This window comes from Patella vulgata, chromosome 4 (assembly GCF_932274485.2).
Source record: "Patella vulgata chromosome 4, xgPatVulg1.2, whole genome shotgun sequence".
NCBI classification, from domain to species: Eukaryota; Metazoa; Mollusca; class Gastropoda; family Patellidae; genus Patella; species Patella vulgata.
Genome location: NC_065882.2, coordinates 71,172,542 through 71,191,376, shown reverse-complemented (window position 1 = coordinate 71,191,376; position 18,835 = coordinate 71,172,542). Strand labels below are relative to the sequence as shown.

Genomic DNA, 18,835 nt, shown 5'->3' with positions numbered 1-18,835 from the left:
CTATTCTTTAAAAGTAGTTTGGGGATAGACTTTCCTCAAGGGTACCGCAAAAAAATAGCTCAAAAATGTTTTTATTTTCTTGTGGTCATATGAAGTTAATTCCGACAGTGGCTTATCTAGGAACGTATTCAGCAAAAAAAGACGAAATGTCAAAGAGGAACTCAATTCCAGAACCACGCCGAGAGATTTGTATGTTTGAATCACATTTTTACATAGCTTGTTTATCATTGATACTCGGTCACCAATAAAACTACTCATGACTTACAATCTAGGGTCAAATGCGTTGTTAAAGGTGACATTAATTTCTGCTTGTCGGCCACTTCCAACGGTTTTTAAGTCTTCCCAGTATGCATTCTCAATCTGAAAAATAAGTTTAAACATAATCAAAACCCGAATTTTTAAGAAGAAAAGTGAAACTAAATAGTGTCAGAATATACATTATGTAAGATTTAGATAAAGAGCTAGCCATTTTTGCTATAATAGTTCGAAAATGGATAATGTAAAATGAATAATTTGAAAATTTCATTCAAATTACTCTATTGCGAGCGAAGATATTAGCCTTTGAAGGTTTGACAAGACGTGTGCAATAATTTCAACTACCGTACTGGTTGTTCGAAGCTAAGTCTCGCTCCTCCATTCTTTTTTAGATTAAATCAAAATATGACTGAACCGTTCTAATCTATTTAATATCGGACAAATCCGATGCAATCGAGAGTTGATTATGACCTGGATCAGTTAATTAATTTCTAATTAATAATTTAGAACACATTTCAGGCCTAAAGAAAGACCTATAATAGGCAGATTCAGCTCGTACATAATGTATGTTTTTAAAAGAAATTGCATGCAATGAAATTGCATGCAATGAAATTGCATGAAATGAAATGGGGTTTAACCATAGTCTCTGGTTTAACGTACTTCTGCACCAACGTGACCAAGTTGGGTAATGGAGATGGACATACGAGCAGAAATTTACCTGCCAATATGTACACGGGGTTCGTTTTTTGCGACTAGGCGCTGGGGTTTTCTGCCCCCTCTTCGTCCTATAACTGGCAAAGGAGGGTTTAAACACGTTGAAGCACATGGGATCTTCCGAACACACTGAGCCACTGGCTCGCTGAGCTGATGGATCAAACGTAGCATTTTACCCTTACTAAAAGAACGTGTATTTTTGTCGATCCACAATTCATGATCTATCAACACGACGAAAAACCATGATTTTCGGGAAATAGGCTTAACTGAGAACTATATTATATTAACTACATGTAGTTTGTTGGGTTTGTTTTTTTTAAAAAAAAATAGATTAGCTGACCTTGTTATCGCTATCTTCATAATTCAAATACGGATACGTTACGCCATCCCCTGATTCATCCTTTAACTGAAATCTAAGAAGCAGTAAAATAAATTACACTGAGATTGAAAAAAAAGTAGGCGATAAAGGACTTAAATTAGAATAAAGGTCACATGGTAAAATACAATTTTATCAGAATTTTGGTTGATTATAATTACTAATTAGATCTAGGTGTGATGATGAATAATACACTATATCAGTCAATGTAAACATTTTAGTTCTTAGCTAATTTCACTGATGGTGATCCGGCGCCCTGACTGGTAAATTAAATTTTATGTAGATTTATTTTTCGGGCAGCCCCCCCCCCACACACACAAAAAGAAAGAAAATCGACCCGTACGTACATGCACGTAAACTAAAGGTTGGTGAAGGCATCTTGTGGTATATTCTCGGTGAAATTTTGCAAAATTGAGATAAGGGCACCCGTGCCTTTTTTCAAAAAATAATTATTAACCTTTTTAGATCTAGATCTATATAATATTAGTGGGCTAATCATGTTCAAAAAATGTGATAAATAGGCCTATCCATTTTTTTTATAAAGTTACTATATTATATATGAAGGAGTGCTATGTCTCTGTCAAAATTCAGAAATATTTCACGGCAAACCAATCAAATGGAATAGTCCTAGACTTTAGATCTACCAAATAAATAAACTTGTCGAAAAGTAAACGCAGATTTATATTTGACGGGAAATAGATCTAGTAGATCTATCTATCTACCCAATGAATGCGCTTGCCGAAAGGTAAACGCAGATTTAGAGGAAGAGTCTACATATTACATGCTGTAAACTGTACATTAGAACGGCAAGGCAGTAGGTGCAAACCCAAGAACAATGTTGATCTAGTCTAATGTTTACAAATTTGTTTTAAATAAAACAACACAATTTATTAAAAACTTACATTTCTCCGTCAAATATATTATCACAATTCTCCCCTGAAGTTGGTGTGGGATCTTGAATAGTGTATTGAAGATCGGATAAAATATCAGCCGACGAAAGAGACTCAAATCGATGGCTTATCAAACTCTCTCTCCGTGAAATATTCGCAAAAATGTCTCTAAATTCTGTGTCATAATCATAAACATTCCATACATTGTCGGCAATAAGTTTTAGATTTTCTAAGCCTCCTTGAAGAAAACTCATATCTTCCATCTTGCCAGGATCATGTCATTAATTTCCCTTTTTTCGGAAAATAAATCCAAAAATCATCCCCATATTATTTTGTCGCAACAATATGTGTTTAACCCATTTCTAAAATATGCGACAATCGTTATGTTCTTTGTGACAACATAACAAAATCTTCACCATCGCAACATTACAATTGTGTTATAACGTCATAGCGGCCGTGACGTTATTGTTTTATGATGTCACGGATAAATATTTCGTGACTGTAGAATAGACCTGTTGAAAATGCACTTTTTTTTAATTACAGATTTAAATGAGTTAAAATAATATTTGGTTATTTTTTGATGTCTCTGGAGGATAAAAATTTGATTTAAACACTAAGCTCCCTAGTAGACAAACCAGTGGTTAATTGACAGGGCTAGCAAATCATTTGTTTCTTTTCATAGCGGCATTGGCGTTGATAGATTCCTCTTATCTATAATAACGTCATTAATAAATGTATTTTAACATAAACAGAGAGATAGACCCGACAACTCAAAATATTAGCAATCGTAAAAGGTAGGAGTATTAAATTCTTTGGAAGATTGTCAATTAGCTTCTACAATTTGTTGGTCTATAAAATTAATTATAAATGATCAAATATTGAGCAATAGAAGAGTCAATGTTCCGTTGTTATGTGCGACGTAGAATTTGCGATATAACAATATTCGACCAGTCCAGTTAAGAATTTTGAAAGGAATAAATATTCCCGCCGCGCTAATGGGTCTGTTTAATCGAGACTACTGCGTGTTTAAACCTGACTTTTGAGAATGGAGACGGTCGGTGTGGTTTTATTGATGTGTCGCGTTATGTAAACAAGGAAAGATATAGATCCTATCAGGTCAACTGATTGATAATATGGTATGTGGTCAACATAGCTTATAAGTTAGAATACATAGAACGTATAATATCTCCCGTCATAATTAATATCTTCTTCTCCACAGACATAATTAATATCTTCGTCTTCGTCTATACAGACAAGATTAATATCTTCATCTTCATTCACAGAAATATATCTAAATCTGTAATTTTTCAAGCATTAGGTAAAAATAGAAAGTTTCAGTTTAGTTCATTTAATGTCACATCATATATAAACAGCACCAAAATGGGAATGGGTAGATTGTAAAATATAATTAATATAGTGTAAAGCTGGAACATGGAATAATATATAGAGATAATAAAATATTATAGCAGTTCGTTTCAATGCTTAGAATATCTATGCACATAACTACCCCACCCCCCTCCAGTCCCTGCGTCAGCCGCTATGAACATTTAATTTTACCAGACATACCAAACAAATGAGAATCACCCCCCACCCCCTTCTCTTAATCACCTTTAATATGTATTTACCCCACCCCCACCACATACACACGCACATATACTGGCTACATTGGCTCCATTCACGCTGTTCCTTAATCTTAAGATTAGTGCGCCAATCCGACGGTTATACGTGAATTATCCTTCTTATAGAATTAGGATTTGTACGCAATTAAATATTATTTGTTTGTATTCTAGAGTGTAACGAAAAACGAGAAGAAGGATTCGCTGTAATTATAGACATGCTTTGCTCCTGACCCAACAGTCTTATTTTAAAGATGTCTCAATTTTTCAAAGATCACAAACTCTTTTCAAAGACCCGGGTGGAATTAAACGGTGAAATTAGAACTGAATTCCGAGGCGATATTTCAAGTGAGGAAGTTTTAAAGGGGCAAGTTGTTGCCCTTTATTTCTCGGCATCTTGGTGTCCACCGTGCCAGAAGTTTACGTCAGTACTAAATGAATTTTACAAAGAGTTAAAGGAGAAAGGGTGTGATTTTCAAGTCGTGTTTATAAGTTTAGATCATAGTAAAGATTCAATGGAGGAATATTTTATTCAAAATCACGAAGATTGGTTGGCGTTACCCTATGATGACACTTTTAAAGAGTGAGTATTTGTTTAAAAAGAAAAATATGGTGGGATGGGATGGGCATTCAAAGCGCGAGATAATAATTTTATATAATAATAATAATAATCTTTATTTTCATATATGAAAGACCAAAGGTCCATAGAACAATTTGTCATCACAATTTTTAGCCCCCCCCCCCCCCAAAAAAAAGCAAAACAAAACAAGATGAATTCGAATTATCGTAAGAAATTACTCAAGGAATATAAATATGATTGACAGATAGATATAATATTCCGAGTCTGAATTTAATATTAAATATAAATTGTAGAATATTAGATATTTAATATAAATATGTCAAGATGATCAATTATCACAGCATATGTATATATAACTGCAAATAATTTAATAAATATAAATCTATTTTTACATCGATCATTGATAATTATCATGTAAACATATATATACAATATACACAATGGATATAAGTAAATTATTCAATTAGAATGCCTAGTTAATTCATAATTTAATACGTTTAAATATACAATAAATACACATGTACAAAGATCCACTTAATAATTTAATACATTGAAGCTTCGTACAGTGATATTGATGGATACATACCACTTTTCTTTTATTAAAATGATTTAGACATATGTAAAATCAAAATTAATGCTTTGCATTAATAAAATTGAGTCACCATGTGATCCTATTAATTCATAATAAAATTTGACCTCTAACGGGGTGTTGGATTTCTCTCTTCAAAAATCACAGTGTGTATGTATGCCTACGTAATTTGGAAACGATGATGGCATCATGTATTGTCAACTGTCAAATTTCCTTAACAAGAACCTGGCAAACCCCACTCTTGCAAGAATTCCTGGACCCGCCCCTGACATTTTATCCTACAATTTCTATCCACAGAACTCTACTCAATAAGTACCATATAACAGCCATACCAAAATTAGTTGTCATCAAAGAAGATGGTGATACAGTAACGCTGAAGGGGAGGAAAGATATACAGGATAAAGGAATTAACTGTTTTAGAAACTGGTTAAATAATTCACACATAAATAGCGCAGAAAAGGCCAACGCTACAAAGTCACCAGAGGCGATAACCGGTACTAATAATGAAACAGGGGACGTTACTCCTATAGGCACAGCTACACCAACAGAGACAGATCAGTTAGATAATATTGTGGATAGTGATAGTGAATATGGTAAGGATATTATAGAAATCAAAGATGAAGCGATTGAAATTAAAGACCAAATTATAGAAAACAGTTACCTGATATCAACATAAAAAAAGATACAAACCAAGGGGAATATGTCAGAAACATTGATATAGTGGACGATCGATGATATTTTATTCACCAATTAAAAATTTGTACCAATCATTCGAACTTATATTTATCCTCTGATATTAAAGATACCTTCCCATGTTCAAACTGATGATATATTTGGACTAAAAACATATTCAAACTAATTAATCTTTCAGGAAATACCCCTATTTTAAATAGTCATTTTTGTGTTACGTGACTTGGCGGTCTAGGAAACTAGCTACAGGTGCCAAACCGGGGGAGAATTCAGAATTTATTGCATATAAAAGATGGCGTTGTCTTTAATCGCTGTCCATTTACCATAAATATGAAAGCCTGGGTAAATTCTCGGATTATCCCCTGTCCAAGTCTTTTTCCGCGTTTTATCTCAGAAACTGTTATACGTTTTAAAAGTGTCTCACTTTTTCCATGTCCACTCACCATTAAGTTTATCAACATAATAAGCTCTCCCTTATATAGAACGGAAATAGGTCAGACATCTACGCGGGCAACCGTTGAAGTCACTCAAGTAGACAATCCTAATCGGTGGGCTGCCAATTGGTGACACCCTCTCATTTTTGTTCTGAGTGTTCCCCGTGGTTGTTTTTTCAGGGAATCTAGTATTTTTCTAGTAAGATTGGGTGTCTCTACTTTTAATTGCCATACTTTTATTGGAAATAAACACCCGATAAATACTTTTGTGGGAATGAATCTTTAAAGGGATGTCCGACAGTGATTAACGGTAAACGTTAGCTTGGTCGGCCATTTATTGGCTTAATTTTAAATGGGCGACTGTTTAAATCCAAGCTGTATCCGAGCCATCCGAAGGTCTACAGAGTTGATTTTGAGCTTGTCATGTAAATAAAGGTCTAATTAACAATTTCTGAAGCCTAATAAAGACCTGTAATTTAGCTCTTGCATAATGTATGTTTAACGTAAACTCAGTTTTATGAACGTCCAACAACATCCCTGTCCTCTGGCACATACCGCAGACCATAGGATTTACCGTTCACTCGAGACAAACTAGGTCATTTCGGGACTAAATAGTTCATTTTATTCCATTAATTGGGAATTAATTGTTGGACTATACATGCATTTGGTCAAGTTTGGTCAAAGGTCACGAGATGTAAACAGGGCTAGCGCTAATCCCAACCCTAACACTAACCCTGGACCTAGCCCCAATGCTTACCCTAACCTACAATCTCAGTGGCATTAATCTCAAAGACGGACACACACTGTTCAAATTAGAACTAATCAGAGAGAATATAAAGTAGCGTATATTTTATTACCATCCGGCAAACATGGGTAGCGACACAATAATCAAATCAACACTAGCCTGTCCTGAATAGAGCGAAATGAAATGAAATGGGGTTTAACGTCCTACTGTTCTGCTCCTATACTGGGCTAATGAAGACGGGCATACGCCATACAATGTGCTATGGGGGAAATTTTGCCCGGGCAGCGGCACTATCGCCTACTCTTATATCGAATTCCAACTGCCAAGGGATCTTTTACGTGCATTCCAATGTTTACACGGGACCTCGGTTTTTCGTCTCATCCGAAGGACTAGACAGCTGTCCTTGTCAGGCCCTCCGTCCTGCATCACTGACAAGGGGAAACCACGTCGGAAAATCAGGATGAACTTTCTCGGCCAATGCAGGGATCGAACACCCGACCTCCAGGATAGCGAGCCAGCGCCTTACCCACCTAGCCACCGTGACTCCCCCTGAATAGAGCACCAGCGCAGTTCCAACCTATGGAATTCGATCGGATAGCGTTGCTAGTAGTGTTCACTTGATTTTACAAAAAGAGCAAGTGTAATCTGGTAGAAATTATCAGAGATCTTTAGAATTCAACTTTGAGTGTCCACAAAAAAGTATGGAAGGTGCATGAATGCACTGGAGCTGTAGCAATATGGGGTCGCATTACATCACGATGTGGGGCGGTAAATGGACAGGTTTCTTAAAACGTCTGGAAATGAAACAAAATGGTGTTTAACGTCCTCCTACTTTTCTACACAAAGCAGGCTAGGGAAGGCTGGCAATGTACTATGAGGGACGTTTTTCAGTGTCGGCGCCACAGTGGCCTACTCTTATTTCAAATTCCAACTATTAAAGGACAATATTGGTATCAGTCATTATCACATATCCTCTCACAGTCTCAAACAACAACTTTTGGTCTTGGAAGGAATTATTAGTGAGCAGAAATTCGCCCATGTATCTGTTATCACTCGTCACTTCAGTCGGTTACATAGAGGGATGGCTCGTGTTTTCCTTTGGCGTTCGTCACTTCCGATTCAGGAAACCTGTATTACTCAGCTATCGTAGCAATGATCTCTGTGATAAAATTATATTTGGAACGTGTTTAATTAGTTCTATCACATATGTGATAATGACTGACACCAATATTGTCCCTTTAAGGGTTGTTTTACGTGCACACCATCAGAACGACTAGACACCGTTGCTGGTTAGTCCCTTCGTCCTGCATCACTGAGGAGAAGCCACGCCGGACACACTATAATCCATCCCTGCCAAAAAGATCTGTTTTATTGAATTATTTATACAATAACTACAAAATACAGGTACATTGAGAGCACCTATTTAGGTGGGTAGAGATAACAATATGTGTCGGGGGACCTAGAACAAACTGCAACAGAAATCATTTCTTTGGGAACCGTTCAGGTATGGCCTCTAGTACTCCCATAACAAAAGCGGCCGTTATCGGTCTTGGGGAAATTTGAATAATTAACATAATTGCAAGATGGCCGCCAGTGGACCAGAAAATCGACGAAATCTCTGAAACCGTGTACTTTAGTGCAAATAAATGTATTACCGACCTATAGGAAATCGATACTCGCGAGTTAAAAAATGCTGCCATTTTATCCCTACGACCTTACCGTAACCAAAGCCATGTATAGGGAAAGTTAAGACAACTCATTTCCAGGCGCCATTTTTGGTCCCAACTATGACGCCACAAAAACCATGACGCACCATGGCGTCTTACAGCTTTATATACTTCTTGCAGTATTATTATGTTGGGTGGGATAGCGTTTTACCTTAAACAAATTGCAAAAGAAACCAATGCAGTTTAGTTCAATGATAAATATGTCAGACAAAATGACGTAATCAACATAATTGAATATGGCGGTCTTCAGGAATTTTCGAAGAGACATATCTCGTAATAAGTGTGTTTTAGTAGTGGGAGGATAAATAATTTATTTTTAAATTCCTCAAACACAGAGGGATTATGCGAGCGAAATGTGCCGAAAAATTCAATTTGACAAACATCAATTTAAAAAATGTATTTTTGATATGGCGCCGGGCATTTCTTTCAAAATGCCTGCCAAATTTGGTAATATAATGGAATTTTAAAAAAACCCATAAATATGGTAATCAAAGGGCAGCGATAGTCTCGTAAGATATGACCTTTGCTGTCTTTGATATGGTTATCGGTCTCCGACAGCTGATATTAATTTAATCGTCATTTTTACCTGTTGGATATTATTGTAACATGTCATTTACACGGTTCTCGGTGTCGCCGGGTTCAATACTGATCTCAAAATAAATCCATGATGGCAGAAATTCAAAATGTCCGGCAAAATTTAGTCCAAAGTCTCAGAATTTGGTAATATATCTTATATATGTGTTTTGGAGTTGTTGGGATCAACTCTGATCTCAAAAATAAATTCCGAGTATTCTTGATGGTAGAAATTCAAAATGGCCGGCAAAATGAAATCTAAATAGATGGAATTTGAATTAACTGTCATTTTTTTCCGTTGGATATGGCTTGGTATATGTCTTATATATGGGTTTGGTGATTGTTGGGTTCAATCTCTATCTACAAAAACTAATTAAGAATGGTCCAGATGGTGTAAATTTAAAACGACAACCAAAACTGAAACCAAAATAAGGATTTTTAGGGTTACTGAATTCAATGTTGGGTTCAAAACTTACTTCAAATAGGATTGCCACACACCAAATTTGTGAGTAAGTTAGAAACATCAGGACAAATTACAGAAAACTTTTTATTATGGTCATTTTTATAAAAGCAAGGAGAGTACCCCACCGGACCTCCAATAGAGTGTGAATCCCTCGTGAGGCCAAAGTGTCCCGTGCTTGTGATAAAATGTACTACTGTGGCAATTACAAGTGTCGGTCGTGAAATGAATAACTATCGGCCTTGGTGTTACAAGGGACGGACCGGGAGTCGAGTTTCTCTAAACCACGATGTATCATGTAGTTCGGATAGAGAGTCTAAACAATCATGTACCCTGTAGTTCGGATAGAGTGTCTAAACCATGAAGTACCCTGTACTTCGGTGTACCATGTAGTTCATATAGTCTCTAAATTATGATGTACCCTGTAGTATCTTAATCATGACGTACCCTGTAGTTCAGATAGAGTTTCTAAACCATGTTTATACTGTAGTTCGTAGTTTTGTAAATAGGAGGTCGATCGTCAAATCAATATGAATTGTACGATATGTTAATCTCGAAATAGCATAGTTTCTCTTAAATGAATATATTGTTAACACGCTTTAAATATCTGGATGTAATAGAGTTGGTATAGAGAGAGAGAGACAGAGGGAGAGAGAGAGAGAGAGAGAGAGAAATGGGGTATAACGTCCACTCGACACAAACTAGGTCATTTCGGGACTAACACATGGTTCAATTTTATTTCAATACTTCGTTTGCGCGTAGGGGTCTTTAGCTGTGGGAGGAAACCGGAGGACCCGGAGAAAACCCACGAGGTTGGAAAGGCGACCCTACGTACAACCGGGGAATCGAAACCTCGCCAGTTGACTCAATGACAGACCGTATGATACAGCGCGCGTGCTAACCATTCGGCCATCCAATCCCCCGAGTTGGTGTAGAAAATTCTAGGTATATTAAACTGTTCGCAATAGGAGGTATTTCTTGCTATGTCTTGTTTGGAGTATAGGACGGGATTTATTGTTTTGATTATAATCACAATGTTACACAATAAATTATACCCCTCCCCTACTGAGAATTGTAATTAAAGAATGTTATGATATCGTAGTTTATATTATGTGCAATCGTATGACACCTTAATTTAATTACTATGATTATTTCTACAAAGATCCAATTATAGTCTTTAATTACGCATTGTTAACCAGCCATTGGAGTTTATACAGCTCGACGTAAGACTTAAAAAATATATAGACACAGTTGGTTTAACTTGAATGTAGATATTAATCATCTATATTGCATGTATATGCCTGCACAGCGCTTAGAAATAACTATTGCTATAATGTAGCGCTTTAGAAATAAAATTATAATATACTCTTCAAAAAAGTAGGGGATATTCAGAAACAATACAAAACTGCGGAAATGCACTGCTGTTTTTATTAGAGGTAACCAGTGTATGATAATAACAGGCCAATTGCCTTCACATGAACATAAACATGTGCCACGGCCAATTCTTGCAGTGTTGTCGGTTGACGTTGACGTCGACGAACACGTCTCCCGATCAAATTAAACGTAACACACTAAAGCAACGATACACTACACAGTAAATCTTATGCAAGAACCGATAGGAAAGCAAACATGGATAGGATAAACTAGCACACGGCAGTTTTCATCAACCCTTCCTTGAAGTGTTAAATTTGACAATAAACCCCTCCCGCGTGTATGGCGCTATTGCGTGTATCAGTCGCGTGTGCAACTCAGTGGTTCTATTGGGGCGATAAGTTCATCTGTCAACATACCCCCAAAGCAAGTCGAGTGTCCATGACTTTTTATGATATCACAACCTGCAGTTGAATCATGTTATGTTCATATTGTCTTACGTATTTGCCAACGTTAAGGTGCGCTTGTTCTATTGTTCCATTAGCCTATTCAGATTTGCTCAAAAGAACTTAGTACTAAAATGGCATTTTTCCAATATAGTCCATGTGACAGACCTGGGATTTTGGAACATCATTACCAACTTGATGAATAAATTCAACCATGATTTTCAGTTAGCCTGGTGGCTGAAGTGTTGAAATTTGGTTGATGGACTTCCGGGTTACTTTGCTAAATTGCATTTTGGCGGCCATCTTTAAAGATGGCTGCCGTTATTTCATTGAAATAACATCATATCTTTCCACGCGAATTAACAATAAAGTGTTCATTCGATAAAACGGAAACATTTTTTATACTTGTAAAATAAATACCTATTGTGTATATGATACGTTGAAGTCTACCATGTAATACGGAAATTTGCAACACGTTTATAAGCACCATATCTTTCTACATGAACTAACAATAAATTGTCCATTGGATAAAAAGGAGACATTTTTTTATATATATATAACTGTAAAATAATATATGAATTATCGTTTTAACATCATATCTTTTGCCTCCCTTTTCAGGGATGGACACTCAAAAGGAGTATGGTAGTTTCGGGGGTCCCTAAACTAGTCAATGTTCTCGCGTAGTTATGAATTTATGTCGTTTTTGATGAATTATTAAGATATATGCATAAGCTAAAAACATCAGGATATACTCTAGAAAGTACCATTTAAATTACAGTCAGTTTTTTCAAAAGAAATTTCGAGTCTGGTTGTAGAGAACCCTGTCGTTCACCTCACGGAGCAAAGATAAGCCTGTCCTATCCTAGGTATCATATGTGTAATTTTATGTCAACTTCACAATTGTTAGTATAAATATAACATTTACTTGACAATTATCACAATTTTCATCTGGCCTTAAAACATTTTAATTGGATTTGTGTTCCTGGTGTTATAAGCTTTCCAAATATGTATAGTTTGTTTAATAGGGAGGACCTTGTAGTGGAACTGTGTTTCTAAGCAAGCTAAAATTTTTAGTTGCAGGCCTACTAGACTAAACGACAAAAGTTGCCGGGCATAGAGGCGTTAATGTAAAAACGGACCACATTACCATTTCTGAACGAATAAGAGATCTTAAATTCTTAACAACTGGATATATCATAAATAATTCTCAATACGGCTTAAAATGGTGCAAAGGCATAGTAGATGAAATTAAAATGACTCACTATTTTGGTGAAATGTCTTGTGATCTGTGAGATCCAAAATAATCAATTCCATATTATGCCCCATTGTATTGTTTATGGGGTGTGTGTGTGTGGGGGGGGGGGGGCGCATAGGATGTGTCATTTTTAGCAGTATCATTAACATCATTTTCAGCATTATTTTGAGTTTTTATTCATGTTCAGTGACTCTGGAAACCTTATAAAAGAGACATTATAAGCTATATAAAACAGTCATTCATGTAATGGAAATTCGGACCGCCATTTTGAATTTTCCCCATCTTGGATTTTTAAAACTCTTTGTTTAGATTAAACAAACATTGTGCAAGAGCTAAATCTGCCTATTGCAGGTCTTTCTTTAGGCCTGAAATGTTTTCTAAATTATTATTTAGACATTAATTAACTGACCCAGGCCATAATCAACTCTCGATGGCATCGGATTTCTCCGATATTAAATAAATTAGAACGTATCAGTCATATTTTGATTTAATCTAAAAATGGAGGAGCGAGACTTAGCTTCGAGCAACCAGTACAGTTGTTGAAATTATTGCACATGTCTGGTCAAACCTTCAAAGGCTAATATCTTCGCTTGCAATAGAGTAATTTGAATGAAATTGTCAAATTATTCATTTTACATTATCTATTTTCGAACTATTGTAGCAAGAATGGCTAGCTCTTTATCTAAATCTTACGTAATGGATCTTTAATTGTAAGCTCATTGGATAGTACATGTCATATCAAACAATGAAATGACTATTATCTGACATATTGGCCATTTTAGGAAATTTTGTCGCCATTTTGAATTTCCGCCATCTTGGATCTGGGACACTCATATTTGAGATTATTTTTTATGATCAATGTTTCTGATATCTATTCAATCACTTAAGTTGACCAAACAGATAATTTGGCTTATATGGGTCTGAACACGATTTGTTAGTAAACATACGAACAGACATGAAAAAAAAATCGAAAATGTTGCTTTTTTTCAGATTAATCTTTTATTTTAAAACTGATAGTATTGATTAAACAACATATATCATATACCAGCAGATGCAGAATTATATTATGAACATTTTTAGATATATTACATATCCATATAGGTGAAACTGTTGAGGAGTTATGAAGGCTTCCCCGACTCGCACTATTTCAAATAAGAAAAAAAACGGCGGAAGTCCATCAACCAATTTTGGACACTTTAGACCTAAGGCTAACTGAAAATCATAGTTAAACCAATTCATCAAATTGGTAATGAATATCTGCCTGTCACATGGACTAATAAGACCAGCGATAATTTCGTAAGATTTGACTTTAACTATGTTCCTGTTTTCATATTCTAAGTAGGTAGACTATTCTTATCGGCTTTTATTAGATGGCTATAGATGAAAAGAAATGGGGTTTAACGTCCTACTGTTCTGTTCCGACTGGGATAATGAAGACTGGCATACGCCAGTGCACTACGGCACACTCTTATATCGAATTCCAACTGGCAAGGGAACCGTAACGGCTTTTCGTAATATCCGAAGGACTATACGTTGTCCCTTGCCTGGTCTTCTGTCCTGCACCACTGACAAGGGGTACCACGCCGTAAAATCCCAATGAACTTTCTCGGCCAACGCAGGGATCAAACACTGAACCTCCAGGTAAGCAAGCCACCGTGTCCCCCAGCTATAGATGAACGATGATGTAGAGTTTCAGTTTGATGAGTTGTACAGCGGTTCCACACTGATCAGCAGTGAATAAGGATGACATCGATGCGACTTAATGAGCCCCAAATATTTACTTTTTTACTCAGACAAATTAAATTCTTAAACATTTTTTTTTAAGTATTAGAAAAATAAATAACGACGTTTGAAGTATTTGTAGGTAAATATTATTTCCTATTTAGTGTAAATGGGTATAAAAATGAGTAAAAGGCAGCATTCTGCCCGAAGCAGTAACGTCTTATGTAAACATTGCACGCCCCATTGAGCCAATGATTGACGTCGCGTGACGTCATGTGTTGAAGGCAGTCATCTTGATTCTTTTACAGAGATATTAGAAGACTTTCGTAATTCTCTGTGAAACAGATTGCAGCGGTTCATGGTTTCCAACAGTTTTCCGAGCGTAGTTACAATACAATTGATAATGACGTCACAATGAGAACGACGTAATGCCATCAAAATGACGTTACGACGTCATAATAAGATCGTAGGTTATGTCGGCATTTTTGAACTCGCGAGTATCGATATCCTATAGGCCGTTAATACATTTATTTGCACTAAAGTCAACCGATTCGGAGATTTTGGCGATTTTGGCGATTTTCTGGTCCACTGGCGGCCATCTTGGATTTATGTTAATTATTCAAATTTCCCCAAGACCGATAATGGTCGCTTTTGTTATGGAAGTACTAGAGACCATACCTGAACGGTTCCCAAAGAAATGATTTCTGTTGCAGTTTGTTCTAGGTGTATTGTTATCTATACCCGCCTAATTCCCTGATATCGATTATTAATACTGTACAATATAAATACAATAATATAATTTAAGAAATATATATTTCACATAGCTCACAGTGAATATAAAAATACGTTGGTCTACAAATACCGTAAAACAATATTTCTGATATCGATTATATCTACTGTACAATATAAATACAATAATATAATTTAAGAAATATATATTTCACATAGCTCACACTGAATATTAAAATACGTTGGTCTACAAATACCGTAAAACAATATTTTATTACATGTTTCTGATCTTATTAAACATGCATTATGCAAGAGCTAAATCTGCCTATTGCAGGTCTTTCTTTAGGACTGAAATTAAATAGACATTTATTAACATGAAAAGACCATAATCAACTCTCGATGCCATTTTATATGTCGGATTTTCACTGGATTGGAATCGGATCTGCTGCTCAACGCTCGTCGATGATTAAATCCAAAAATGGATAATCGAGACTATGTTTTTTATCGTACCGTCTTTAGTAATGATGATCGAGACTAGGCCTAAAATTCAATCGCTAATATCTCGGTTCAGAGTGGAGCATATTCTCTTTACATTATCTAGTTCTAACTATTGTAGGGAGAACTGTCAGCTCTTTATCCAATCTTCCATAATTCCTCTTTAATAAAAAAGTTATTTTAAAGAGCATTACATAAATTAATTAGTTTAAAACCCACTCGGTTCAGAGTGGAGCATATTCCCTTTACATTATCTAGTTCTAACTATTATAGTGAGAACTGTCAGCTCTTTATTTAATCCTCCAAACGCCCCTTTAATAAAAAGTTATTATAAAGAGCAGTACACAATAAACTAGTTTAAATCCCGCTTTATAACTAGAACAAACCTATAAAATGTAGTATATATGATTAAATGTAAAATCTCAGACATTACAAACACTATTGGTCGATTCCAATCTTACTGTGAAAATATGGGCTCCGTGTATCAAATATTCAAGACAAGTTGAACCCGGGGCATGGTGATAGTGATTTTGCGAGTATAGATACTCATACGCTACTTGATTATTTGTGCCACTCTTATTGTTTGCCTCACTACTTACTATCATAACAAATCTCAGGAGTTTTCAGAATGTCACGGGAAGTTTGGATGGGATACATGATTCATGAACAGAAGTCTTATGTCTTATGGAGTTTTCACGTGTACAGAAGTTTGTCTTGTCAATAGACAGTAACTCCTACGCAATGAAAACGATGTCAGAAGATTTTAGAAGATTGAACTACACTATTTTGCTAGATAGCTTCAAGGCGAAACGGCGCATCGAACTACCATTTAGAAATATTCTCATTCTCAGATATACTAGAAAATGGACCTTTGATTTTACCATTCTCCAAATTTTCTCAAGGGATGTGGAATGGGGGGGGGGGGGTATAAATATAGCTCCTTTAAGTTCAATCCCTGTAAAAATGGATTTTCAGAAGTCTATTTCCGATATGATAAACTGGACCATATGCATAAATCTCACCAACTTTGAAAAGAAGTAAACGAAGTCTGTTTTGACGTCACTGGGCGCTATTTGATTCTGCCTCATCCATAAATTCTTCCTTGCACACACCTGATTCAACTGAGAAATTGGCCCCCTGAGATTCATCATCAGCATTATATATCATAGACTCAAAGCCATGTCGATAACAAATCCTCAGTGGCGATGTATATAAAATGAACAGCACAGAGACTAAAAGTGAACCTCGATGTAGAGGCTTCTGGGACTGCGATATATCTTCACCAATTAAAATTAAATTTCATCTTTAGCATGTACTTCATTTTAATCTGTGCCGTGTCATAGACAATATATTCATTATATAGCAAACTAGATCGACCAATCGTAGCATTTGTTCCTTTACCATGGGAATTTTCACACCATCCTCGGTAATGTACGCCCCCTTCTCATCAGGTACTGTCATACCACAACCTTTAGTTGAATGCTTTCCTTTTGGTAGTGATGTAACATAGCTACTGGCGAGAAGTTCGTGGGGATTACCCAGAGCCACCTCACATAACAGCATGTAGGCTGTACTATCAGTTTTACTAGCCTGACAATAATTGGCACTTTTTGAAACCATATCGGCAAAATAAACACCTTTACCGAACATATAACCCGTGACAGGAGCTTCTGGCGGGGCGATACGCAACCCTTGTGATAAAATACCAGCGTAATTCGTCGTTCGTGAACCATGCCATAATAACTGTCGATTGTGAAGATCTTCAAATGGTTGGTATTTTTCTTCTTCGCCTTCTCTTTTGATTTCAAATATATCTTCAACTTGAAGTGAGTACTGATTGTGGGTTGCAGCATGGGTATTTTCAACGTATTTCACCAATCTATCATACATGTCGCTCTTTTTCTTCATTGGATCCATGGAACATTTGAGTTTCTTGTAATGCGCATAAATAGGATTGGCTCCTTCATCACCGCCTTTCAATAAACTGCACGCCACTTCAATGTCCAGTAGATTGTCCAACATCTCAGTTTTCATTTTTATAACTTCAGGTGTATCAAGCAATGGAGGTTTTTTCATTCCAAAATCATGTGGAATGAGGGTGTAAAATCGATTTGATGCATCCAAGAATTTGTTTTGTGAACCTTTTGTTTCAATGAGCGTATTTAGTTCTGTCAACACAGAATAAGCTGTTTCAATCTGTCTCCTAGAAAGTTTCCCCAGCGGCATTTTTTTCAAATCGATTTCAAATTCCACCATGGCTTTCTTCATTTGGTCGATACCAAAGATAGCACAAATGACATCTTGAACATTTTTAGGAAGTTTGGAACTGGCTCTGGAACCATCTAAGTTTTCAATGTTTTCATCATCTTGACCATAATCGATTTCCAGTGGATAAAACTTGTTCGGAAATTTTTCAAAATTTGCTCTGTTGTCCCAGTGATTATTTGTTTTTTCTGCATACATGGTTTTAAAGCTGTTAATAGCTGCAGCTCTTGAACTAAGTTTTTGACATTTGGTGCCACCTATTGTTGTGCCAACTCGACCCCAGGATCGAAAGAAATACCACTCGCTTCCAGTGTCTTTCTCTAGTGCTTGCAATTTATAATAAGAGTTAGTTCCCTTGGCTACATCAACCATTCCTAACACAGCACTATAAACTGCCCCAGGTTCTTCAATAACGTGAGCAACATCTTCTAGTTTCGAATCTGAATCAACTGCTGCACCACCTTTGACCGTCAGTTTCATTTTGTTTGGAACATTGTATTTAGCCGTCATAACACTCTTCGCTTTCTTCGTCTTCGGTATTTTAGGCTTAATGTCACCAATTCGTGTAGCAGGATCTGAGCCCCATGTTGATAAACTGTGCTTCAAAATACGTGCTACCACTTCTCCGGCTTTTAAATCTTCTAGAAAATTCTCACTTACCACATGGACATCGGCCTTTTCCGCTTCTTTAATACCTTTCGACTTCACAACCACGACAGGTGCTACGATTTGATTTTGCATATTCTATTGTGAACATGGTTGCATCTGAATCTCCTCCATCTTTGGCATCTCCAGCCCCTTCGCCCGTACCTTCAATCTTTTCCTTCACCTTCTGCTGATCACCCCAGCGTAACGAGTGGTAGCCATAGATATTATCTGGCTGTGTAACATTTGCTCTCTTCC

General features: G+C 36.3%; 2 protein-coding genes across 2 annotated transcripts; one reads left to right on the top strand and one right to left on the bottom strand.

Annotated features, from left to right (window-relative positions):
• Positions 1–3,252: 3,252 nt before the first annotated feature.
• Positions 3,253–6,617, top strand: LOC126818475 (nucleoredoxin-like protein 2). The gene is made up of 3 exons (XM_050545920.2): positions 3,253–3,371; positions 4,026–4,434; positions 5,318–6,617. Exons 2-3 carry the CDS (start codon positions 4,106–4,108, stop codon positions 5,694–5,696), a joined length of 708 nt encoding a protein of 235 aa, XP_050401877.2. The 5' UTR covers positions 3,253–3,371; positions 4,026–4,105; the 3' UTR covers positions 5,697–6,617.
• Positions 6,618–16,946: 10,329 nt separating this feature from the next.
• LOC126818048 (poly [ADP-ribose] polymerase 1-like) lies at positions 16,947–18,499 on the bottom strand. The gene is given in 2 exon segments (XM_050545225.2): positions 16,947–17,071; positions 17,074–18,499. Coding segments are annotated over 2 exon segments (1,494 nt in total). The 5' UTR covers positions 18,443–18,499.
• Between the last annotated feature and the right edge of the window lie 336 nt (positions 18,500–18,835).

Coding starts and splice junctions, on each gene's coding strand:
- LOC126818475 (XM_050545920.2), top strand. CDS start 4,106: ATGTCTCAATTTTTCAAAGATCACAAACTCTTTTCAAAGACCCGGGTG. Junction 4,435..5,317: donor TATGATGACACTTTTAAAGA/GTGAGTATTTGT, acceptor TTCTATCCACAG/AACTCTACTCAATAAGTACC.